This window comes from Somniosus microcephalus, chromosome 18, assembly GCF_052327205.1.
Source record: "Somniosus microcephalus isolate GS21.2 chromosome 18, FLI_Smic_1.0, whole genome shotgun sequence".
NCBI lineage: Eukaryota > Metazoa > Chordata > Chondrichthyes > Squaliformes > Somniosidae > Somniosus > Somniosus microcephalus.
Genome location: NC_141004.1, coordinates 72,826,772 through 72,851,814, shown reverse-complemented (window position 1 = coordinate 72,851,814; position 25,043 = coordinate 72,826,772). Strand labels below are relative to the sequence as shown.

At 52.1% G+C, this 25,043-nt stretch overlaps 1 protein-coding gene across 1 annotated transcript in view; it reads left to right on the top strand.

Moving 5' to 3' along the window:
- The window catches only part of ipo9 (importin 9), a 141,662-nt gene extending 124,649 nt beyond the window's left edge, over positions 1-17,013 (top strand). The window contains exons 21-24 of the mRNA XM_086011802.1: positions 7,252-7,385; positions 9,532-9,654; positions 14,169-14,285; positions 16,212-17,013. Of these exons, the coding sequence (XP_085867928.1) occupies positions 7,252-7,385; positions 9,532-9,654; positions 14,169-14,285; positions 16,212-16,309 (472 nt within the window). The 3' untranslated portion in view covers positions 16,310-17,013. The remainder of the gene's footprint in view (positions 1-7,251; positions 7,386-9,531; positions 9,655-14,168; positions 14,286-16,211) is intronic.
- The last annotated feature ends 8,030 nt before the right edge of the window (positions 17,014-25,043 follow it).

Below are 25,043 nucleotides of genomic sequence, written 5' to 3'. Positions count from 1 at the left end.
ATGGGGAGTAAAAAAATTCAACCACTATCTGCATGGGCAGAAGTTCACCTTGCTGACTGACCACCAACCACTTGTCTCCATCTTTAATCCCAAGAAGGGCGTTCCAGTGATGACTGCACAACGGTTACAAAGATGGTCCCTGTTTCTAGGGGCGAATCAATATGAAATAGAATATAAAGGCACGAAACAGCATGGGAATGCTGATGGGCTATCGCGCCTGCCACTGCCTACTGTGGAGGAAGCACCAGCTGTGGACCCTATCGAGGTATTTTATTCGTCAATAATTGAACGATTGCCAGTAACAAACGCGGATATAGAGAAGGAGACCCGCAATGATCCGACGCTGTCGCGGGTATATGAATTGACGGTGAGGGGATGGCCAACACATGGCGACTCACTGTTGCCAGCATTCTCATCTAGAAGAGAACAGCTGTCAGTATGCCAGGGGACAGTGATGTGTGGATCCAGAGTGGTGATTCCACCCAAGTTAAGGGAGAGAGTGCTAAATGAGCTACATGAAGGTCATCTGGGGGGAGTGAAAATGAAAAGGCTTATGTGTGGTGGCCGGGAATCGATCAACAAATCGAAGACCTAACTAAGAGCTGCTTAGGATGCCAGAAGGTCCAAAATGCACCACCACATGCCCCTCTACACCCATGGGAGTGGCCCTCCTCTCCATGGCAACGGGTGCATATTGATTTCGCTGGTCCATTCATGGACTCCATGTTCTTAATAGCAGTGGATGCTCATTCAAAGTGGCCTGAGGTGATAAAAATGTCTTCAACCACTACAGAGAAAACGATTGCAGTCCTACGGACCATATTTGCCAGAAACGGTTTGCCAGAGCAGATTTGCTCTGATAATGGACCACAGTTTGTGTCCGACGAGTTCCAAAAATTTATGAGAAGGAATGGGGTAAGGCATTACACATCCGCCCCGTATCATCCAGCCACCAATGGATTGGCTGAGAGGTTCGTACAAACTTTTAAGAAGGCGATAAAGGCCATGTGCGACGATGAAATTCCACTACAGCATAAGATGGACAATTTCTTATTAGCCTACCGAAACGCAACACATGCAGTTACCAACCAGACCCCGGCCACGATGTTCTTTAATCGAAGGTTGAGATCTCGTCTGGACTTGCTCAGACCAAATGTGCAAAGAAATGTTGAGGACAAACAATTCCAGCACATCAATGAGAAGCCGACAAGGAGCTTCAATGTAGGGCAACCAGTCTTGGCCCGTGACTAACGAACAGAGAAATGGCAACCCGGAACGATATGTACAAGGCAGGGGCCATTAATGTACACAGTGGATGTCGGGGAGAACATTGTGAGATGCCACGTCGATCAGATCTTAGCGTCACAGGAATGCGTCAAACCCATGTCTCGAGTACCTGGGGATGAACCCGACATACCGGTAGCATCTACTTCAGACCCAGTAGCAGTGGAACCTGATGAACTACCCGATGAAAAGGGGTCAGAATCGCCTCTGCACCAAGAACAAGAACCTCCGGAAAGGCGCTATCCCGAAAGGGTCAGGAAGCCGCCCCAAAGACTGAATCTATAAATGGACTTTTGTTTAATGTACATGTTGAAATGTTAATTGTTATTTGAATGTTAGGGGTACTACTAAACGGGGAGGAATTGTAGTGTATGTGCCTTTAAGTCAGAACTACTTTTACAGCTCCTGTATACTGTAGTACCGGCAGTGACCACACCGGTATATAAGCTTTGCGCATGCCTCTGTACCCCCAGTCTAGAGACTACCCTCCTCCAGTAAAGACCTGTTTATTGTTAATGTACAGCATCCGTGTGATTATTTAATAATAGCATATCCACTGAACCACGGATCCAACAGTGGTGACGAGTGTTGATTCGAATCTACCTGCAACATTAAAAAAATATAGTCGAGGCCAGGAACACGGGCGTCGACCACGAGCAACCGCCCAGCAGTCAGGCAGAGATTGAACTTCGCAGGGGAGGCTGTGGAGAGCCGGGCTTGGTTCCCCAGCCACGACGAGCAGTAAGAGACCGACGACAGGTCCAGCGCAGACCCTTCCCGAGCAGCGGCGGCTGGAGCCGACCGACGGCGGAGAGAAAGCCGAGCAGCGTCAACGGGGTAAGACAGAGGGTGAAGAGCGCAGGGCGCAGCCGGGGGTTGAACACCGAGCGGCGTCGAGAAAAAGAAAACAAACCGGAGAGAGAGTGGGTAAAGAAACAGCCGGGTTCTAGACTGAGCAGCGTCGAAAAATATAAAAAGAAGAACGCGCAGAGCACAGCCAGGGCTCACGGGCTGAACAGGGTCCGCGGGGCGAGGAAAGGGGAGACGCCATTGAGCCGCGGAGAAGAAGGAAGAGCGCGGGAGGCGCCATTTTTAGAAGCCGCAGCGGAGAAGAAGGGCGAGCGTGGGAAGGAAGGAAAGCGCGGGAGATGCCATTTTGTGCCAGCGGAGAAGAAGGGGAAGCGCGGGAGGCGCCATTTGTGACAGTTAACTCACACCCAAGGATGCCGAAGAGTGGCAGTATCTCGACGTTCGACAATGAAGTCGAAGATTGGACGACATATGTGGAACGTATTGAGGTGTACTGCAGGGCGAATGAAGTGCCAGATGCTAATAAAGCACTGGTTCTGTTAAATTCCATGGGTGCAAAAACGTATGGGTTACTGCGAAATCTAATAACCCCAGAGAAGCCGGTAAACAAGAATTTTGGAAGCATAGTAGAAATCCTACAGGACCACTTAAACCTCACACCGCTGCTGATAGCAGAACGATTTAAGTTCCATAAAAGGAACCAACACAAAGACGAAAGCAATGCTGAGTACCTAACGGAACTGCGCAAGCTATCGAAACACTGCCAGTTTGGAGCGGGACTAGCAGATACGTTAAGGGACAAGTTTGTGTGTGGGCTACAAAGTGAAAGAATCCGTTTCTGGGTTCCATCAGAAAAGGACCTTACGCTGGACAAAGCTTTCAATATGGCAGTATCACACAAAGCAGCCGCAAGGGGCGCTGCAGAGATACAACGGAGACCGCAAGAATATGGCACCAATGAAATGTCCTATGGAACAGGGAAGTGCTATCGCTGCGGCAGAACAACACATGACCAGAAAGATTGTTGGTTCAAGGACCAAGTGTGCAGACAGTGTGGGAAAGCAGGACACATAGCAAGAGTCTGCAGGTCTGGGAAGAAAACCAACAGTAAGAAATCTCCACAGGAGAAGTACAAAAAGGTACACCAGGTGATGGACAGTGGTTCAGACGAACAGAAAAGTAACACAGACTCCGGAAGCAAGGAGCTGGGTTGTCTGAAACTACATAAGGTAACAGAAATGGAGGATCACCAGACTATCTGGGTTACACTCAAGATAGACGGAGTCCAAGTGAAAATGGAATTGGACACAGGGTCAGCTCTAACAGTCATAAATCAAAGAGACTACAAGCGGCTATTTTCACACATACCCTTGAAAGCTACAGAGATTGTCTTGAAGACTTATACGGGGCAAAAAGTCTACCCCAAAGGAAAAATAAGGGTGAAAGTGACATAAAGGCCAGGAAATACCTAAAATGGGTATAAAATGGACAAGTATTGCCAAATGGAGGACCACCACTGCTAGGACGTGAATGGATCCGGAAGATACAATTAGATTGGCATTCCATACAGGCACTGAAGGTTGAGGCCAAAAAGGATGATGACGTCACACCTGGACGACTGTCAAAAATGCTAACTGACGCAAAAGAAGTGTTCCAGGAGGGACTAGGAACGCTAAAAGGAATAACAGCAACGATTAAAATAGAGGAAAATGCAAGCCCAAAGTTTCTGAAGGCCAGACCAGTGCCTTATGCGATCAGACCAGCTGTTGAAGCAGAGCTGGAAGGGTTGGAACGTTCAGGAGTACTGTCCAAAGTGGACTGGAGCGAGTGGGCTACGCCCATCGTTCCTGTAATGAAGAGGCCGTTGAGTAATACGCCTGGGGAACCAAAGAAGGTCCGCATCTGTGGGGATTTTAAGGTGACAGTGAACCCAGTCCTTCACACGGTGCAATATCCGCTTCCACGAATTGAGGATATTTTCGCCTCGCTATCTGGAGGTAAACGCTTCACCAAAATTGATCTAGCCCAGGCGTACTTGCAAATGGAGGTAGAAGAAGCTTCGAAACATTACCTTACGATCAACACTCATAAAGGTCTCTATCAATACAACCGACTGGTGTTTGGAGTAGCCTCGGCTCCGGCTATCTGGCAAAGGGCGATGGATCAGGTCCTGCAAGGGATTCCAGGGACCCAGTGTTAATTTGGACGACATCTTGGTCATGGGCGAAAATGACGGTGATCACCTCGCCAACTTGGAGAAGGTGCTCACCAGATTAAAGGAGTATGGGCTACGAGCTAATCGCCACAAGTGCGAGTTTTTCCAGAAACAGATCTCGTATTGTGGCCACGTCATCGATGAAGAGGGGTTACATAAGTCCCCAGACAAGATTGAGGCAGTAGTCAAGGCTCCAGCACCGGAAAATGTGTCACAACTGAGGTCGTTCCTCAGGCTGGTAAACTACTACCACAAGTTCTTACCAAATTTGTCTACGGTATTACACCCACTGAACACCCTACTGCAAACGGGGGTACCATGGAAGTGGGATGACGAACGTAGACGAGCTTTCCAGAAGTGTAAAGAATTGATCACATCAAAAGAGGTGTTGGCCCATTTCAACCCAGCACTACCAATTCGTTTGGCATGTGATGCATCACCCTATGGTATTGGAGCGGTGCTGTCGCACAAATTCCCAGACGGGTTGGAGAGGCCAGTAGCCTTTGCGTCTCGGTCACTAACCTCAGCCGAGCGCAACTACGCCCAGATTGACAGGGAGGCCCTCAGCCTAGTATGGGGAGTAAAAAAATTCAACCACTATCTGCATGGGCAGAAGTTCACCTTGCTGACTGACCACCAACCACTTGTCTCCATCTTTAATCCCAAGAAGGGCGTTCCAGTGATGACTGCACAACGGTTACAAAGATGGTCCCTGTTTCTAGGGGCGAATCAATATGAAATAGAATATAAAGGCACGAAACAGCATGGGAATGCTGATGGGCTATCGCGCCTGCCACTGCCTACTGTGGAGGAAGCACCAGCTGTGGACCCTATCGAGGTATTTTATTCGTCAATAATTGAACGATTGCCAGTAACAAACGCGGATATAGAGAAGGAGACCCGCAATGATCCGACGCTGTCGCGGGTATATGAATTGACGGTGAGGGGATGGCCAACACATGGCGACTCACTGTTGCCAGCATTCTCATCTAGAAGAGAACAGCTGTCAGTATGCCAGGGGACAGTGATGTGTGGATCCAGAGTGGTGATTCCACCCAAGTTAAGGGAGAGAGTGCTAAATGAGCTACATGAAGGTCATCTGGGGGGAGTGAAAATGAAAAGGCTTGTGTGGTGGCCGGGAATCGATCAACAAATCGAAGACCTAACTAAGAGCTGCTTAGGATGCCAGAAGGTCCAAAATGCACCACCACATGCCCCTCTACACCCATGGGAGTGGCCCTCCTCTCCATGGCAACGGGTGCATATTGATTTCGCTGGTCCATTCATGGACTCCATGTTCTTAATAGCAGTGGATGCTCATTCAAAGTGGCCTGAGGTGATAAAAATGTCTTCAACCACTACAGAGAAAACGATTGCAGTCCTACGGACCATATTTGCCAGAAACGGTTTGCCAGAGCAGATTTGCTCTGATAATGGACCACAGTTTGTGTCCGACGAGTTCCAAAAATTTATGAGAAGGAATGGGGTAAGGCATTACACATCCGCCCCGTATCATCCAGCCACCAATGGATTGGCTGAGAGGTTCGTACAAACTTTTAAGAAGGCGATAAAGGCCATGTGCGACGATGAAATTCCACTACAGCATAAGATGGACAATTTCTTATTAGCCTACCGAAACGCAACACATGCAGTTACCAACCAGACCCCGGCCACGATGTTCTTTAATCGAAGGTTGAGATCTCGTCTGGACTTGCTCAGACCAAATGTGCAAAGAAATGTTGAGGACAAACAATTCCAGCACATCAATGAGAAGCCGACAAGGAGCTTCAATGTAGGGCAACCAGTCTTGGCCCGTGACTAACGAACAGAGAAATGGCAACCCGGAACGATATGTACAAGGCAGGGGCCATTAATGTACACAGTGGATGTCGGGGAGAACATTGTGAGATGCCACGTCGATCAGATCTTAGCGTCACAGGAATGCGTCAAACCCATGTCTCGAGTACCTGGGGATGAACCCGACATACCGGTAGCATCTACTTCAGACCCAGTAGCAGTGGAACCTGATGAACTACCCGATGAAAAGGGGTCAGAATCGCCTCTGCACCAAGAACAAGAACCTCCGGAAAGGCGCTATCCCGAAAGGGTCAGGAAGCCGCCCCAAAGACTGAATCTATAAATGGACTTTTGTTTAATGTACATGTTGAAATGTTAATTGTTATTTGAATGTTAGGGGTACTACTAAACGGGGAGGAATTGTAGTGTATGTGCCTTTAAGTCAGAACTACTTTTACAGCTCCTGTATACTGTAGTACCGGCAGTGACCACACCGGTATATAAGCTTTGCGCATGCCTCTGTACCCCCAGTCTAGAGACTACCCTCCTCCAGTAAAGACCTGTTTATTGTTAATGTACAGCATCCGTGTGATTATTTAATAATAGCATATCCACTGAACCACGGATCTAACAATACTGAGGGTGCTCGACAAGGTAGATGCAGAGAGGATGTTTCCCCTCAGGAAATCTAGAACTCGGCACAGTTTCAGAATAAAGGGTCGCCCTTGTAGAACTGAGATGAGGAGGAATTTCTTCTGAGGGTCGTAAATCTGTGGCATTCTCTGCCCCAGAGAGCCATGGAGGCTGGGTCATTAAATACATTTAAGGTGGACATACAGATTTTTGCAAGATAAGGGCGTGAACGGTTATGGGGAGCGGGCGGGGAAGTGGCTTTGAGCCCAAGATCAGACATGATCTTATTGAATGGCGGAGCAGGCTCGAGGGGCCGAGTGGCCTATTCCTGCTCCGATTTCTTATGATCCACTTCTCAGTACATCCCTCACCTTGGTCAGTCCAAAAGTCAGAGAAATAAGCTGTAAAAAGCCCGTTGTAACGCGTTCTTTGTGTGGCTCTGTAACGTTGTTGAGAGGCTGTGATTGAGTGTTTCGAGACCGGTCATTAACCAGATTATGTTTACTCCACAGCACCGTAGCGATGTGTAAACTCTTACAACACGGCATTAACACAGACGACAAGAGGCTGCAGGATATCATGGTGAAAGGGGAGGAGGTATTCGGTGCCGATGAGGGAATACGCACTCGCTCCAAGGCAGCAAATAGTAAGAATTTACAAATTCCGCTCCGGGCTTTGAAGGCCGGAAATCGTCACTGTAGTTTAAATTTACTGACCTCTCTTAAAAAGACCCAAATCCCCCATTTTAAACATTCTCTGAACATCTGTAACAAGGTGATTTTAGTGAAATCAGACTAAACAGCTTATAAATTGAGTGAAGACTTTGAGGGTGTGTGCAGGAAGGAGTGTGAAGAGAATACAGAACAATTTTTTAATTCGTTCATGGGATGTGGGTGTCGCTGGCAAGGCCAGCATTTATTGCCCATCCCTAATTGCCCTTGAGAAGGTGGTGGTGAGCCGCCACCTTGAACCGCTGCAGTCCGTGTGGTGAAGGTGCTCCCACAGTGCTGTTAGGGAGTTCCAATGGCACAAAAGGAGCAGAACGTTCTTCCGAAAGCTGACACTTGTGCAGTAAATTGGTCCGTGAAGAGAAGACTACACTACACTACAAACCCTGGACTGGACTGTAATCTCCCCATTAAATTGGACAGTGTAAATGGGGTCGAGAGAGACTGGAGAGAGGAAGGAGCATTAAGGGTAGGGGAGAAGTGAGTTCAAGGACTTGATCTGTGAGCACAGAGCTGGGCGAGAGTTAGGTGAGTCTGCGAAACAGAGTGACGACGGGAATTAGGTGCAGAGGGAGGAGGTGATAAATAATCTAAACCAAGGGGTAACAGTAGATAGAGAAATAATCAGAGTAATTAATTAGATCTAAGGGGAAAAAATTAAAATTAACTAAGTAGAAGGTACCAACATTAAAGGGCTCTGAATTGCCTTAAATAAAAATCTGGTATACATAAATAATTCAATAATAAATAGGAATAAGGGGATACTAAACTAAAAACATACATTATATATAATATACTTTTAAGCAAACTAATGGGATGGCTGAGACCCATTGCCTGCAATTCCTGTGCCATGTGGGAACTCCTTGAAAAAATATGGGTTAATAAATGAAAGCCAACACGGATCTGTTAAAGGAAAATTGTGTTTGACTAACTTGATTGAGTTCTTCGATAAATTATGGGTGGATGAGGTTAGTTTGGTGGTTGATGTGTATATGGACTTTGAAAAGACATTTGATGAAGTACCACACGATAGACTTGTTAGAAAAATTGAAGCCCATGGATTAAAGGGGCAGTGGCAGAGTGGATACAAAATTGGCCAAGGGACAGAAAGCAGAGAGTAGTGGTGAATGGTTGTTTTTCAGACTGGAGGGAAGTATACAGTGGCGTTCCCCAGGGGTCAGTGATGGGACCACTGCTCTTTTATTTATATATTAATGACCTGGACTTCGGTATACCGGGTATAATTTCAAAGTTTGCAGATGACACGGAACTCAGAAATGTAGTAAACAGCAAGGAGGATCGAGAAACTGGGGTTGTTCTCCTTGGAGCGGAGAAGGTTAGGAGATTTGATAGAGGTGTTCAAAACCTTGAAGGGTTTTGATAGAGTAAATGAGGAGAAACTGTTTTCAGTAGCAGAAGGGTCGTTAACCATAAACATGGACCTGTTGGGCCGAATGGTCTGTTTCTGTGCTGTAAATACTACTCTGTAAGCAGAGGACACAGATTTAAGGTAATTGGGAAAAGAACCAGAGGCGATATGAGGAAAAAGATTTACGCAGCGAGTTATGATGATCTTGAATGCACTGCCTGAAAGGGTGGTGGAAGCAGATTTAATAGTAACTTTCAAAAGGAAATTGGATAAATGCTCAAAAAGGAAAAGTTTGCAAGGGTATGGGGAAAGAGCGGAGCAATGGGACTAGTTGGATCGCTCTTTCAAAGAGCTGGCACGGACACAATGGGTCGAATGATCTCCTGTGCTGTATGGCTCTATGATCTGTGGACAAGGGATGGAGTTGTTGGGCCTACCAGCCTTTTGGTAAATATTCTGTTGTTTCTGGACTTTGTCATATCCTATAGTGAGATCATATTGTCTGTGTTATAAAATCCACTCACTGATATAACAAGTGCAGCTAACCGGACATCTCTAAAACAGCCCTCCTCCCCCACCCTGCACTGTGCCCTGGTTATTCCTTTCCTGATGTACATGTGTCTGATTGTGTTCCCGACCCTCCTCGGCCTGCGGTTAATGTCTCGGCCTTGATGTTATCTGGTTTGTTTGAGCAGATCCAGAGCGTTGGACCAACATTCCTCTGCTAGTAAAACTCTTCAAGCTGGTCATTGGGGAACTCTCCAGTGTCATGGAAGCAAACATCTCCCGGCAATCCAGTGCATCAGAGTGGAATCAAGGTACAGTCCCAGCAGTGTGACATAGTGTGAACACTTCCTCCCTCACCGACTCCCCCTCCCTCAGTTTCAGGTATCCGACGGGATCCTGATTATTTGTGAGATGTATTTTCTGTTAATGTTTTTAAAATAACTGAACTTGAAGTATTTTTCTTTGAAACTGCCTAGTCAATCCCAGACCTTGTGATTTATACAGCACTGAGCTTATAGCACTCAATATAAAGCTGGCTCTTCAGATTCTAACTCCATTAGCTCCTTTCAGCTTGTAACTGGAGAACGATGCTCTCTCGTCCCTGCCCAGTGTCACTGGCACCTTTAATCATTCGAGGTGGTGTTTAAATTGTAATGTTTCATAGTACTGACATTAAGCCACTAGATGGTGGAGTTGCGCTGTGCAGCTCCTACACGCTGGGGTGATATTGTCCATTGTTTCACAGGATAATCTCTACATATAGCTGCAACAAGTGCCTGGGGCCACGCTATAGATTAATGCATGGCCATTCACCACACTTACACAATGCATTCATCTGTTCACAGTCCCAATTTCAGCTGGAAGCAGCTGCCAGGATTTATCCTCAGGCCTCTCTTGCAGTTTCAGTTCAAACACAATGGTGCTGGAAAAATATTACACGAGCACGGTGTCATTATTATCTATCTTAACCTTTACTTTGCCTTTTTTCCTGTGTCCCGTTCTGCACCTGGCACCAACATCCGGTAAGCTTGGCTCCAAAAGCAGGTTTTCCAGCCAGTCTGCAGAGTGAACATTGACGCCTAGAGTGAGCAGTCAAACCATCTCTCTCAGGCTATCCTTGCAATCACAAAGGGATTGTGAAGATAACCTGTCAACAGGGCAAAGAGCAGGTGATGCTGAAACAAGTTGGAGTTGAGTCCCAGGGCCCAGGAGGTTGTGGGTTTGAACCTTACTCCCGTGCAGTGTAGAGTGCGGCAGGTGAAGTCATTCGATGAGATTTTAAACCAAGGCCCCTTCTGCCTGTTCAGGCAGATGTTAACAGTCTCATGCCACTTTTTGTAGAAGAGCAGTGAGCTCCTCATCTTCCTCCCCAAAAGAACAGATTAACTGGTCGTCCATCTTATTGCTGTTTCGAGTGTCTTGCTGTGACGATAAATGGTTGCCACATTTACCGACGTAACAGTAACTGCACTTCAAAGTAATTAATTGCACATGAAGAACTCGGAGACATTGCTGAGACTTGTAATAAGACTCGATGTAAATGTAAACGCCTCACTCACTCTTCCTTGTAGCAGTGTTGTGGCCTAAGATGAGAAAAAGTACTGACACCAAGGTGATAGAAAAGGTTCACGGTGATCAGCACGGACACTCCAGGTGTGAAGTGACCGGTCGGTACACTGCGTGTGTTACAGTTACTCTCTGCACTGTATAGTGACAGAGGCTCTGCCATCTTGCAGCTCACCTTCACGTGGAGGATCCACCCACGGGTATCTCCGCATATTTCCATGTTTCAGACATCCAGGGGGAGACATCTGTTTGTGGCTCTAGACTCGAGGTCAGAGGTCGCATCCACCCGCAGACTGAAAGGTCTCCTTTTCATGGACAATTTTCTGTGTGCATTTCTTCCGTTCCTCTGATCCCACGGGTAATTCAAAAGAGATGAGAATACACCTCCTGACACCAAGGGCCAGATTTTCAGTGTGCCGTGAGGCGGGCTTTTAGGCATGTGGGGGGCAAAAATCCCGAATTCGGGGGTCCCGACACCATCCCGCCCAAAACCCGCCTCCACGTAAGTTTCAGGGGCGGCGGGTACCCGCCCCGCACTGGGACCCGCCGACCCGAGGCGGGAAGGGATTAGTGCCAATTAACTGCCTGTTAACAGGTAGTTAACAGGCAGTTTTTAGCCTAATCCCTATTTTGAAGGGTGTCGTGTGGGATTCCTGACGGCTCCAAACCACGCCAGGTTAGAGCAGGCGGGCCGTCAGGTTGAAGGACTTGGAGGGGTCGCGATGTCGGTGTTCAGGTGAGTGATGGGTGCATGAGTGCAAAGGTAAGTGTGTTTGGTGTGTCTGAAGTGTGTAAAGAAGTTTAAATTACCTGTCCTCTAGGCGTCGGGAGCCCATCACTCAGCCAGCACTGAAAGCCAAATGGCTGCGATCTGTCAAAAGTGACAGCCTTCAGCTTTGAGTGCCGGTGTGAGTTCTAACTGAGTCTGTGTAGAAGGACTCGGGTTAGAAGTCAGACTGTCAGTGTTTGACAGCTTCAAACAGCTGGGAAACACTGATATTTCATCTGTCAAAAACTCTTGACAGATGAAATTTCAGTCTGTGACGTCACCTGTTGCTGGGTGGCCCTTAATTGGCCTGCTGAGCCCGCTGGGCGGGCTCAACAAGGTCAATCAAGGGAAAATCGAGTGGATTGGCCAGACGTCGATGTAGGCGGGACTAAAACCCGAAAGTTGTAGTCCCGCCTCCTTCCCGACTGCTGAATGAAAATCCAGCCCCAAGTATCTGCAACACTGCTTTAAATTGACTTATGTTCAGGTTCATGTTGCAGCTGTTACGATGTGTTTGGATCATTAGGGAATCACCTGTTTTCTGCAATCTGTTTGGAAATGATACCCAGTTAGAACTTTACTGTTTTGCTTAATGTGTCCACTGTTCAAACCATGTGCACTGTTACCATTAGTGTTGGCATGCAGATTGGTGAACCACAAGCCCTTGTTGAGGATCACCTAGAGTTTGTTGCCGAGTTTGGTTCCCAGTCTACTTTGTGTAAACAGTTAAATTGTCATTTTATTTGCTGCCCAACGGGTCAGGACTGAAACCCTGTTTGCAGTATGTAGGTGCTAGCAGAGTCTCAAGCTATTGTGTGTCTCAGTGATTTATTCTGAACAAGTAGCACCAGCAAGCAGTTAGGAAGGCAAATGGTATGTTGGCCTTCATTGCACGAGGATTTGAGTACAGGAGCAAGGATGTCTTACTACAGTGATACAGGTCCTTGGTGAGACCACACCTGGAGTACTGTGTGCAGTTTTGGCCTCCTTACCTAAGAAAGGATATACTTGCCATAGAGGGAGTGCAGCAAAGGTTCACCAAACTGATTCCTGGGATGGCAGGGCTGTCGTATGAGGAGAGATTGGGTTGACTAGGCCTGTATTCACTAGAGTTTAGAAGAATGAGGGGGGATCTCTTTGAAACGTATAAAATTCTTGACGGGGCTAGACAGACTGGATGCAGGGAGGATGTTTCCCCTGGCTGGGGGGTCTAGAATGAGAGGTCACAGTCTCAGGATACAGGGTGGGACATTTAGGACTGAGATGAGGAGAAATTTCTTCACTCAGAGGGTGGTGAACCTGTGGAATTCTCTACCACAGAAGGCTGTGGAGGCCAAGTCACTGAATATATTTAAGAAGGAGATAGATTTCTAGATACAAAAGGCATCAAAGGGGTATGGGGAGAGAGCGGGAATATGGTATTGAGATAGAGAATCAGCCATGATCATATTGAATGGCGGAGCAAGCTCGAAGGGCTGAATGGCCTACTCCTCCCATTTTTCTGTGTTTCTAAATGGGTATTTGGATGGATAGAAGGAAAGAGCCCAGAGGGCAAATTCCGCAGATCTGCCAGGTTCCAATTGATAGCACATGAAGGAACACCCCAGCCCAGCCTCAGCTATAGCACATGGCAGAGGGGTTATGACTTTCAAGTAGGGTCTCCCCCCCTCCTAACTAAAATGTGTGTAGGGGTGCCTTCATTCATCAAATGATGTGCATCCTCCACGCACCACAATCTCCCCCACCATCCACAGTCTAGATGAGAGAAGGAGGGGATTCATGTTAAGTTGTTTAGTTTCTGTTTAGATTCATGTTGAAATGAATGTGCAATAGCACAGGTCAGTATGGAAGTAAGAGACGCTCCGCATCCTGTCAAGCCAGAAGATAATCCTAACCGATCCTAACACCGAGCAGATTTCTTGGTGTTTCTTGGGTAAGGGAGCCTGGAATAGAGGAATAAAAGGACCGGGTATTGTGTGGCACTGTGGGTTAGTCACAGGCCTTTCACCTCCGCCCAGCCTCCGCTGTCTGCTGACTCCTAGGGTTCCAGGTTGGCTGAGTTTGGACCGCCTCGATCCAACTCATGGGAACAGATCCGTGGATTCAAACCCTAAACGGCAATCTTAGTTGGAGAGGAATCGGGAAAGGGGTGGCTGAGACACAAATGGAAAATGCTACGCTGCAGTGTTCTGAATTTGGGACTCTAGAGGGAACTCTGCTCAGCTTCAAGCTGCCATAGCTAACTGTAGAGTGCTTACTGCTGATACTGGGTGTCAAAATAGGCATTGATGTGCGCAAAATTCACATTTTCAAAAATCTGGGAAATTAAATAGAGATAGCAATGAAAAATTCTAATGAAGCTGTACACACTTCCTTTCCCGAGTTGTACAACACGTGTACATGCGTCCCTTTCCTGTGTTGTGTAGCGCGCACCTTTTCCTGTAGTGTGTACAACTCTGTGAAGCTGATGTTTGTGTCTCGTGTATTCAGATGAAGTTAATGACATGTGGGAGGACCAGGATGACGACGATGAGGAGGATGATGATGAGGGTCTAGCGGGACAGCTGTTATCAGACCTGCTCAATCCCGGGCCAGGCGTTAGATACGGTAAGAAGCTCCATCAAATATTTTCAGTATTTTTAATGATCCAACTCTAGGTTTTTGGCACATTATTGAGCTGCCTGTTTTTGTGTGCACATCATGTGTTACTTTACTGTCAGGATCACTGTGGTGCAGGTCTAGTCTGTTGTCGCTGGAGATTGCCATGTTTTATAATTTATCAAAAGTCTGTTAGGCTTTTCTCCTAGATGTGCGTAATATTTGGAGCCATTATTTGCTTGAGTAATAAAAGATTGCTGTTGAATTTTAAATGGATAATTAGCTACGTTATGGGTAACAAAACAAAGCGCTGGAGGCACTCGGCATCTGTCAAGAGAAAACAAGTCAACCCTTCATTCCAGGATTCTTCCTCAGAACCAGGCAATATTACAGCTCAACAGCATTTCAAAAGGAACGCAACAGGAGAAGAGGGAAAAACAAAACACAAACACGGGGAAAGAAATTGAATGACCTGTAAAGTGCTTGGTGGAGAACAGGAGATGGTTAAATGGCAGGAGGGAAAAGGAGGATGAGTGAGAGATGTCAAAGAAATAAAATACATGTGTGAGACGGAGTGTGAGAAGAGCTAAAGGGGCTGGGCTGCATGAACAACCGGCAAAGAACAAGCTCCAGTGTCCCAGAAGTCTGGAAGAAACGAGCAGGTTGACACCAAGGATGCAGACCACCCTGCCAGCACCATCTTCTGATGGGGATCCAGCCCACTTCCCTCCCCTCCCCAGCCCATGTTCTGAGGATGTGCATACAGTGCAGCTTGGAAACATGTCCGTTGCTGTAGCTGTTTATTGCACTGTGGTTTAGTGGTTCTGTATTCTGACACATGCTCAGCATATGTCCATGAGTCTGTGGAGTGTAAGGACCATGGCAGGAATCACTTTACTCTGGCCACGTCTGACTTTAATCATTTCTATTTGAAGCAGATTCCCTGGCTATCAGCAGTGGCTTTCTCTCCTGTGGAGATCCCTGCAGCCTCTACCCACAGCACAACACCTCCAGCGAGCTTTATATTTTATACTTACCACAGGCTCAAAATAGCCTCAGTCCTGTCTTGTGGTCCTGTACACCAAGCTCGTGGCAAAGGTCGTGTTGCACCATCTAAACTATCAAGCTCTACAAATAAGGAATAGGATCCAGCTTGTGCTGGGAAAAGATGACGGATTGCTCTGGAACTTAGTGCCTTTTATCTATTGATTAGCAAATGTATAAGTAGTTTGAGGAAGGTTGTGTCTGGAGTTGATTAGGTGATGATTAGATACAGTATGTACAAAAATGTAGATTTAGTAAAACATCAAACACACGCAGGCCCTGGATCACTGAGTTCTGGATCTGAAGCAGATGGCAGAGGCATAGCAGACTGAACAGAGTAAAGAAGAAAAGCTCAATTGTAAGCACAGCTGGGAATTTAAAATAGGCCAATCTGTACAGACACTTAACAATCTCTCCCCTCTCTGGGTTCCTGTAGTACATAGAGGTTCAGTGAGTTCATCACACCCAAGCCAGGCCCTGCAGATTAAAGAGTGCTTCTTAATAATGTGTATACAGGGCACTCAGAAAGTGACTGAGCAGCTAAGAGGTGACATGCTGCTAGTCACCTCCATTTTTCCTGGCCTGTTCCCCAGAAGTCTTGAATTGTAAACTGTACAACATTAAAGGCCTGAATTGACAGAACGGTGGATGGAATCTTCAACCTGCTCACTGATTTAAAAGGATCGGTCACCCAGAGGGACAAGACACTAACATTTCAATGTCTAGATCGTCTTTAGTGTAATTTAGCCGTGATCATTTCTCATTAGTTGGGACCGTTAATTAATGACATTACTTGGATTTTATTCAATGGTTGAATATTGAGGTGTTATATATTCCACCTATTTGAAGCTGTCAGGTTAGGGTTAGTAATGGTGCACTGTTTTTTCACAGATGATGACTATTATGATGAGGATGATGAAGATGACCCAGACACTCTGAAGGATCCCTTGTATCAGGTTGATTTACAGGTAATTAGAATGCTTCATTAAGTAGGATGAGACAGGGGAGTTTAATTTTGACATCAGTGCGACAGAGATTTTAGATAAATTATACTGTGCACGGTACTTAGGGAGACAAGGGAGGAGATTTGTGAAGCACAAGTGTTCATCTTGAGGGAGTCGGTGAACACTGGGGAGTTTCCAAAAGACTGGAATCAGGCAAATATAGTTTCCATTTTCAAGAAGGGTAGCGGAGCCAAATCTAGCAACTACACACCCCTTGAGCTGACTTCAATAATTGTGGAAGTAGGTAATCAATAATTGGAAACAGTACTTACATAGAAACATAGAAGATAGGAGCAGGAGTAGGCCATTCGGCCCCTCGAGCCTGCTCCGCCTTTCAGTGAGATCATGGCTGATCATCCAAATTCAGTACCCTTATGTATGAAAATAATCTAATAAATGATAGCCAGCACGGTTTGAGAAGGGACAGATCTCATCTCCCCGACCTCATGGCCTCCTCAATTGGCAGGTGGAAGCCAGGTGACTTCCAACAGACCTTTGATAAAATGACTGACCTCTTAACATGCTGAGGTCAGTGGGTTTCCAGTGCAAGGCAGGGATTGGCTAAAGAGAAGGAAACAAAACCTGTAAAGGAAGCTGGATCCAACTGTATTTCCCCAAAGACACTGGGAACGCGAGCTCCTGGGACACACACATGGCCTGGAGATAAATTCACAGGTAACACCAAGCTTAATGACTGCAGACTGGGGGGGGAGAGAGAGACTGCAGACTGGGGGAGGGAGAGAGAGAGACTGCAGACTGGGGGAGGGAGAGAGAGAGACTGCAGACTGGGGGAGGGTGAGAGAGAGACTGCAGACTGGGGGGAGAGAGAGAGACTGCAGACTGGGGAGGGAGAGAGAGACTGCAGACTGGGGGGGGAGAGAGAGACTGCAGACTGGGGGAGGGAGAGAGAGAGACTGCAGACTGGGGGAGGGAGAGAGAGAGACTGCAGACTGGGGGGGGAGAGAGAGAGAGACTGCAGACTGGGGGGAGAGAGAGAGACTGCATACTGGGGGGGGAGAGAGACTGCAGACTGGGGGGGAGAGAGAGACTGCAGACTGGGGGGGAGAGAGAGACTGCAGACTGGGGGGAGAGAGAGAGACTGCAGACTGGGGGGGAGAGAGAGAGACTGCAGACTGGGGGGGAGAGAGAGAGACTGCAGACTGGGGGGGGAGAGAGAGAGAGACTGCAGACTGGGGGGGAGAGAGAGAGACTGCAGACTGGGGGGGGGAGAGAGACTGCAGACTGGGGGGGAGAGAGAGACTGCAGACTGGGGGGAGAGAGAGAGACTGCAGACTGGGGGGGGAGAGAGAGAGACTGCAGACTGGGGGGGAGAGAGAGAGACTGCAGACTGGGGGGGAGAGAGAGAGACTGCAGACTGGGGGGGAGAGAGAGACTGCAGACTGGGGGGGGAGAGAGAGACTGCAGACTGGGGGGAGAGAGAGAGACTGCAGACTGGGGGGGAGAGAGAGACTGCAGACTGGGGGGAGAGAGAGAGACTGCAGACTGGGGGGAGAGAGAGACTGCAGACTTGGGGGGGGGGGGAGAGAGACTGCAGACTGGGGGGAGAGAGAGACTGCAGACTGGGGGGGAGAGAGAGAGACTGCAGACTGGGGGGGAGAGAGAGAGAGACTGCAGACTGGGGGGGAGAGAGACTGCAGACTGGGGGAGGAGAGAGAGACTGCAGACTGGGGGGAGAGAGAGAGACTGCAGACTGGGGGGAGAGAGAGACTGCAGACTGGGGGGGAGAGAGAGACTGCAGACTGGGGGGAGAGAGAGAGACTGCAGACTGGGGGGAGAGAGAGACTGCAGACTGGGGGGGAGAGAGAGACTGCAGACTGGGGGGAGAGAGAGAGACTGCAGACTGGGGGGAGAGAGAGACTGCAGACTGGGGGAGAGAGAGACTGCAGACTGGGGGGAGAGAGAGAGACTGCAGACTGGGGGGAGAGAGAGAGACTGCAGACTGGGGGGGAGAGAGAGAGACTGCAGACTGGGGGGGAGAGAGAGACTGCAGACTGGGGGGGGAGAGAGACTGCAGACTGGGGGGAGAGAGAGACTGCAGACTGGGGGGGGAGAGAGAGAGACTGCAGACTGGGGGGGAGAGAGAGAGAGAGACTGCAGACTGGGGGGAGAGAGACTGCAGACTGGGGGGGTGAGAGAGAGACTGCAGACTGGGGGGAGAGAGAGACTGCAGACTGGGGGGGGAGAGAGAGACTGCAGACTGGGGGGAGAGAGAGAGACTGCAGACTGGGGGGAGAGAGAGACTGCAGACTGGGGGGAGAGAGAGACTGCAGACTGGGGGGAGAGAGAGAGACTGCAGACTGGGGGGGGAGAGAGAGACTGCAGACTGGGGGGAGAGAGAGACTGCAGACTGGGGGGGGAGAGAGAGACTGCAGACTGGGGGGGGAGAGAGAGACTGCAGACTGGGGGGGAGAGAGAGACTGCAGACTGGGGGGGGAGAGAGAGACTGCAGACTGGGGGGGAGAGAGAGAGACTGCAGACTGGGGGGAGAGAGAGAGACTGCAGACTGGGGGGGAGAGAGACTGCAGACTGGGGGGAGAGAGAGACTGCAGACTGGGGGGGAGAGAGAGACTGCAGACTGGGGGGGAGAGAGAGACTGCAGACTGGGGGGGAGAGAGACTGCAGACTGGGGAGAGACTGCAGACTGGGGGGGAGAGAGAGAGACTGCAGACTGGGGGGGGAGAGAGAGACTGCAGACTGGGGGGGGAGAGAGAGAGACTGCAGACTGGGGGGGGAGAGAGACTGCAGACTGGGGGGGAGAGAGAGACTGCAGACTGGGGAGAGAGAGAGACTGCAGACTGGGGGGAGAGAGAGAGAGACTGCAGACTGGGGGGAGAGAGAGAGACTGCAGACTGGGGGGAGAGAGAGAGACTGCAGACTGGGGGGAGAGAGAGACTGCAGACTGGGGGGGAGAGAGAGACTGCAGACTGGGGGGGGAGAGAGAGACTGCAGACTGGGGGGGGAGAGAGAGACTGCAGACTGGGGGGGAGAGAGAGACTGCAGACTGGGGGGGAGAGAGAGAGACTGCAGACTGGGGGGGAGAGAGAGACTGCAGACTGGGGGGGAGAGAGAGACTGCAGACTGGGGGGAGAGAGAGACTGCAGACTGGGGGAGGGAGAGAGAGAGACTGCAGACTGGGGGGGGGGAGAGAGACTGCAGACTGGGGGGGGAGAGAGACTGCAGACGGGGGGAGAGAGAGACTGCAGACTGGGGGGGGAGAGAGAGACTGCAGACTGGGGGGGAGAGAGAGACTGCAGACTGGGGGGGAGAGAGAGACTGCAGACTGGGGGGGGAGAGAGAGACTGCAGACTGGGGGGGGAGGAGAGAGAGACTGCAGACTGGGGGGGAGAGAGAGACTGCAGACTGGGGGGGGAGAGAGAGAGACTGCAGACTGGGGGGGGAGAGAGACTGCAGACTGGGGGGGGAGAGAGAGACTGCAGACTGGGGGGGAGAGAGAGACTGCAGACTGGGGGGAGAGAGAGAGAGACTGCAGACTGGGGGGGAGAGAGAGACTGCAGACTGGGGGGGGGAGAGAGACTGCAGACTGGGGGAGGAGAGAGAGAGACTGCAGACTGGGGGGGAGAGAGAGACTGCAGACTGGGGGGGGAGAGAGAGACTGCAGACTGGGGGGGGAGAGAGAGACTGCAGACTGGGGGGGAGAGAGAGACTGCAGACTGGGGGAGGAGAGAGAGACTGCAGACTGGGGGGGGAGGAGAGAGAGACTGCAGACTGGGGGGGAGAGAGAGACTGCAGACTGGGGGAGGGAGAGAGAGAGACTGCAGACTGGGGAGGGAGAGAGAGAGACTGCAGACTGGGGGGGGAGAGAGAGACTGCAGACTGGGGGGGAGAGAGAGACTGCAGACTGGGGGGGGGAGAGAGAGACTGCAGACTGGGGGGAGAGAGAGAGACTGCAGACTGGGGGGGAGAGAGAGACTGCAGACTGGGGGAGGGAGAGAGAGACTGCAGACTGGGGGGGAGGGAGAGAGAGACTGCAGACTGGGGGGGGAGAGAGAGACTGCAGACTGGGGGGGGAGAGAGAGACTGCAGACTGGGGGGGAGAGAGAGAGACTGCAGACTGGGGGGGGAGAGAGACTGCAGACTGGGGGGGGAGAGAGAGACTGCAGACTGGGGGGGGAGAGAGAGACTGCAGACTGGGGGGAGAGAGAGAGACTGCAGACTGGGGGGAGAGAGAGAGACTGCAGACTGGGGGGGAGAGAGAGACTGCAGACTGGGGGGGAGAGAGAGACTGCAGACTGGGGGAGGGAGAGAGAGACTGCAGACTGGGGGGAGAGAGAGAGACTGCAGACTGGGGGGGAGAGAGAGACTGCAGACTGGGGGGGAGAGAGACTGCAGACTGGGGGGGGGAGAGAGAGACTGCAGACTGGGGGGGAGAGAGAGACTGCAGACTGGGGGTGGGAGAGAGAGACTGCAGACTGGGGAGGGAGAGAGAGACTGCAGACTGGGGGGAGAGAGAGAGACTGCAGACTGGGGGGGGAGAGAGAGAGACTGCAGACTGGGGAGGGGTGGGGGAGAGAGAGAGACTGCAGACTGGGGGGGGAGGGAGAGAGACTGCAGACTGGGGGAGGGAGAGAGAGACTGCAGACTGGGGGAGGGAGAGAGAGACTGCAGACTGGGGGGGAGAGAGAGAGACTGCAGACTTGGGGGGGAGGGGGAGAGAGAGACTGCAGACTGGGGGGGAGGGAGAGAGACTGCAGACTGGGGAGGGAGAGAGAGACTGCAGACTGGGGGAGGGAGAGAGAGACTGCAGACTGGGGGTGGGAGAGAGACTGCAGACTGGGGGAGGGAGAGAGACTGCAGACTGGGGGAGGGAGAGAGACTGCAGACTGGGGAGGGAGAGAGAGACTGCAGACTGGGGGAGGGAGAGAGAGACTGCAGACTGGGGGGGGAGGAGAGAGAGACTGCAGACTGGGGGGGAGAGAGAGACTGCAGACTGGGGGGGAGAGAGAGACTGCAGACTGGGGGGGAGAGAGAGACTGCAGACTGGGGGGGGAGAGAGAGACTGCAGACTGGGGGGGAGAGAGAGAGACTGCAGACTGGGGGGAGGGAGAGAGAGACTGCAGACTGGGGGGGAGAGAGAGACTGCAGACGGGGGAGAGAGAGAGACTGCAGACTGGGGGGGGAGAGAGAGACTGCAGACTGGGGGGGAGAGAGAGACTGCAGACTGGGGGGGAGGAGAGAGACTGCAGACTGGGGGGGGAGAGAGAGACTGCAGACTGGGGGGGAGAGAGAGAGACTGCAGACTGGGGGAGGAGAGAGAGAGACTGCAGACTGGGGGGAGAGAGAGAGACTGCAGACTGGGGGGGGAGAGAGAGACTGCAGACTGGGGGGGGAGAGAGAGACTGCAGACTGGGGGGGAGAGAGAGACTGCAGACTGGGGGAGGAGAGAGAGAGACTGCAGACTTGGGGGGGGGGAGAGAGACTGCAGACTGGGGGGGGAGAGAGACTGCAGACTGGGGGGGAGAGAGACACTGCAGACTGGGGGGGAGAGAGACGACTGCAGACTGGGGGGGAGAGAGAGACTGCAGACTGGGGGGGAGAGAGAGACTGCAGACTGGGGGAGGAGAGAGTGACTGCAGACTGGGGGGGGAGGGAGAGAGAGACTGCAGACTGGGGGGAGAGAGAGACTGCAGACTGGGGGAGGGAGAGAGAGAGACTGCAGACTGGGGAGGGAGAGAGAGAGACTGCAGACTGGGGGGGGAGAGAGACTGCAGACTGGGGGGGGAGAGAGAGACTGCAGACTGGGGGGGGAGAGAGAGACTGCAGACTGGGGGGAGAGAGAGAGAGACTGCAGACTGCGGGGGGGAGAGAGACTGCAGACTGGGGGTGGGGAGAGACTGCAGACTGGGGGAGGGAGAGAGAGAGACTGCAGACTGGGGGGGAGAGAGAGACTGCAGACTGGGGGGGAGAGAGAGACTGCAGACTGGGGGGGAGAGAGAGACTGCAGACTGGGGGGGGGGGAGAGAGACTGCAGACTGGGGGAGGAGAGAGAGACTGCAGACTGGGGGGGAGAGAGAGACTGCAGACTGGGGGAGGGAGAGAGAGACTGCAGACTGGGGGGGGAGGGAGAGAGAGACTGCAGACTGGGGGGGAGAGAGAGACTGCAGACTGGGGGAGGGAGAGAGAGACTGCAGACTTGGGGGAGGGGTGGGGGAGAGAGAGAGACTGCAGACTGGGGGGGGAGGAGAGAGACTGCAGACTGGGGAGGGAGAGAGAGACTGCAGACTGGGGGAGGGAGAGAGAGACTGCAGACTGGGGGTGGGAGAGAGACTGCAGACTGGGGAGGGAGAGAGACTGCAGACTGGGGGAGGGAGAGAGACTGCAGACTGGGGAGGGAGAGAGAGACTGCAGACTGGGGGGAGAGAGAGAGACTGCAGACTGGGGGAGGGAGAGAGAGACTGCAGACTGGGGGGGAGAGAGAGACTGCAGACTGGGGAGAGAGAGAGAGAGACTGCAGACTGGGGAGAGAGAGAGAGACTGCAGACTGGGGGAGGGAGAGAGAGACTGCAGACTGGGGAGGGAGAGAGAGACTGCAGACTGGGGGGAGAGAGAGAGACTGCAGACTGGGGGAGAGAGAGAGACTGCAGACTGGGGGGGAGAGAGACTGCAGACTGGGGGGGGAGAGAGAGACTGCAGACTGGGGGGGAGAGAGAGACTGCAGACTGGGGGTGGGAGAGAGAGACTGCAGACTGGGGAGGGAGAGAGAGACTGCAGACCTGGGGGGAGAGAGAGAGACTGCAGACTGGGGGGGAGAGAGAGAGACTGCAGATTTGGGGAGGGTGGGGAGAGAGAGAGACTGCAGACTGGGGGGGGAGGAGAGAGACTGCAGACTGGGGAGGGAGAGAGAGACTGCAGACTGGGGGAGGGAGAGAGACTGCAGACTGGGGGGGAGAGAGAGAGACTGCAGATTTGGGGGAGGGGTGGGGAGAGAGAGAGACTGCAGACTGGGGGGTAGGGAGAGAGACTGCAGACTGGGGAGGAGAGAGAGACTGCAGACTGGGGGAGGGAGAGAGAGACTGCAGACTGGGGGTGGGAGAGAGACTGCAGACTGGGGGGAGGGAGAGAGACTGCAGACTGGGGAGGGAGAGAGAGACTGCAGACTGGGGGAGGGGAGAGAGACTGCAGACTGGGGGAGGGAGAGAGACTGCAGACTGGGGGGGGAGAGAGAGACTGCAGACTGGGGGAGAGAGACTGCAAACTGGGGGAGAGAGAGAGACTGCAGACTGCGGGGGGAGAGAGAGACTGCAGACTGGGGGAGAGAGAGAGACTGCAGACTGGGGGAGGGAGAGAGAGACTGCAGACTGGGGGGAGAGAGAGACTGCAGACGGGGGGAGAGAGAGAGACTGCAGACTGGGGGGGGAGAGAGAGACTGCAGACTGGGGGGAGAGAGAGAGACTGCAGACTGGGGGGGGAGAGAGAGACTGCAGACTGGGGGGGAGAGAGAGAGACTGCAGACTGGGGGAGGAGAGAGAGACTGCAGACTGGGGGGAGAGAGAGACTGCAGACGGGGAGAGAGAGAGACTGCAGACTTGGGGGGGGAGAGAGAGACTGCAGACTGGGGGGGAGAGAGAGAGACTGCAGACTGGGGGGGGGAGAGAGACTGCAGACTGGGGGGGGAGAGAGAGACTGCAGACTGGGGGGGGAGAGAGAGACTGCAGACTGGGGGAGAGAGAGAGAGACTGCAGACTGGGGGGGAGAGAGAGAGACTGCAGACTGGGGGGGAGAGAGAGACTGCAGACTGGGGGGAGAGAGAGACTGCAGACTGGGGGGGAGAGAGAGACTGCAGACTGGGGGAGGAGAGAGAGAGACTGCAGACTTGGGGGGGGTGGAGAGAGACTGCAGACTGGGGGGGAGAGAGACTGCAGACTGGGGGGGGAGAGAGACGACTGCAGACTGGGGGGGAGAGAGAGCACTGCAGACTGGGGGGGAGAGAGAGCACTGCAGACTGGGGGGGAGAGAGAGACTGCAGACTGGGGGGAGAGGGAGACTGCAGACTGGGGAGGGAGAGAGAGACTGCAGACTGGGGGGGGAGGGAGAGAGAGACTGCAGACTGGGGGGGAGAGAGAGACTGCAGACTGGGGGAGGGAGAGAGAGAGACTGCAGACTGGGGGAGGAGAGAGAGAGACTGCAGACTGGGGGGGGAGAGAGACTGCAGACTGGGGGGGGAGAGAGAGACTGCAGACTGGGGGGGAGAGAGAGACTGCAGACTGGGGGAGAGAGAGAGACTGCAGACTGGGGGAGAGAGAGAGACTGCAGACTGGGGGGGAGAGAGAGACTGCAGACTGGGGGAGGGAGAGAGAGACTGCAGACTGGGGGAGGGAGAGAGAGACTGCAGACTGGGGGGGAGAGAGAGAGAGACTGCAGACTGGGGGGAGAGAGAGAGAGACTGCAGACTGGGGGGGAGAGAGAGAGACTGCAGACTGGGGGGAGAGAGACTGCAGACTGGGGGGGGGAGAGAGAGACTGCAGACTGGGGGGGAGAGAGAGACTGCAGACTGGGGGTGGGAGAGAGAGACTGCAGACTGGGGAGGGAGAGAGAGACTGCAGACCTGGGGGGAGAGAGAGAGACTGCAGACTGGGGGGGAGAGAGAGAGACTGCAGATTTGGGGGAGGGGTGGGGGAGAGAGAGAGACTGCAGACTGGGGGGGAGGAGAGAGACTGCAGACTGGGGAGGGAGAGAGAGA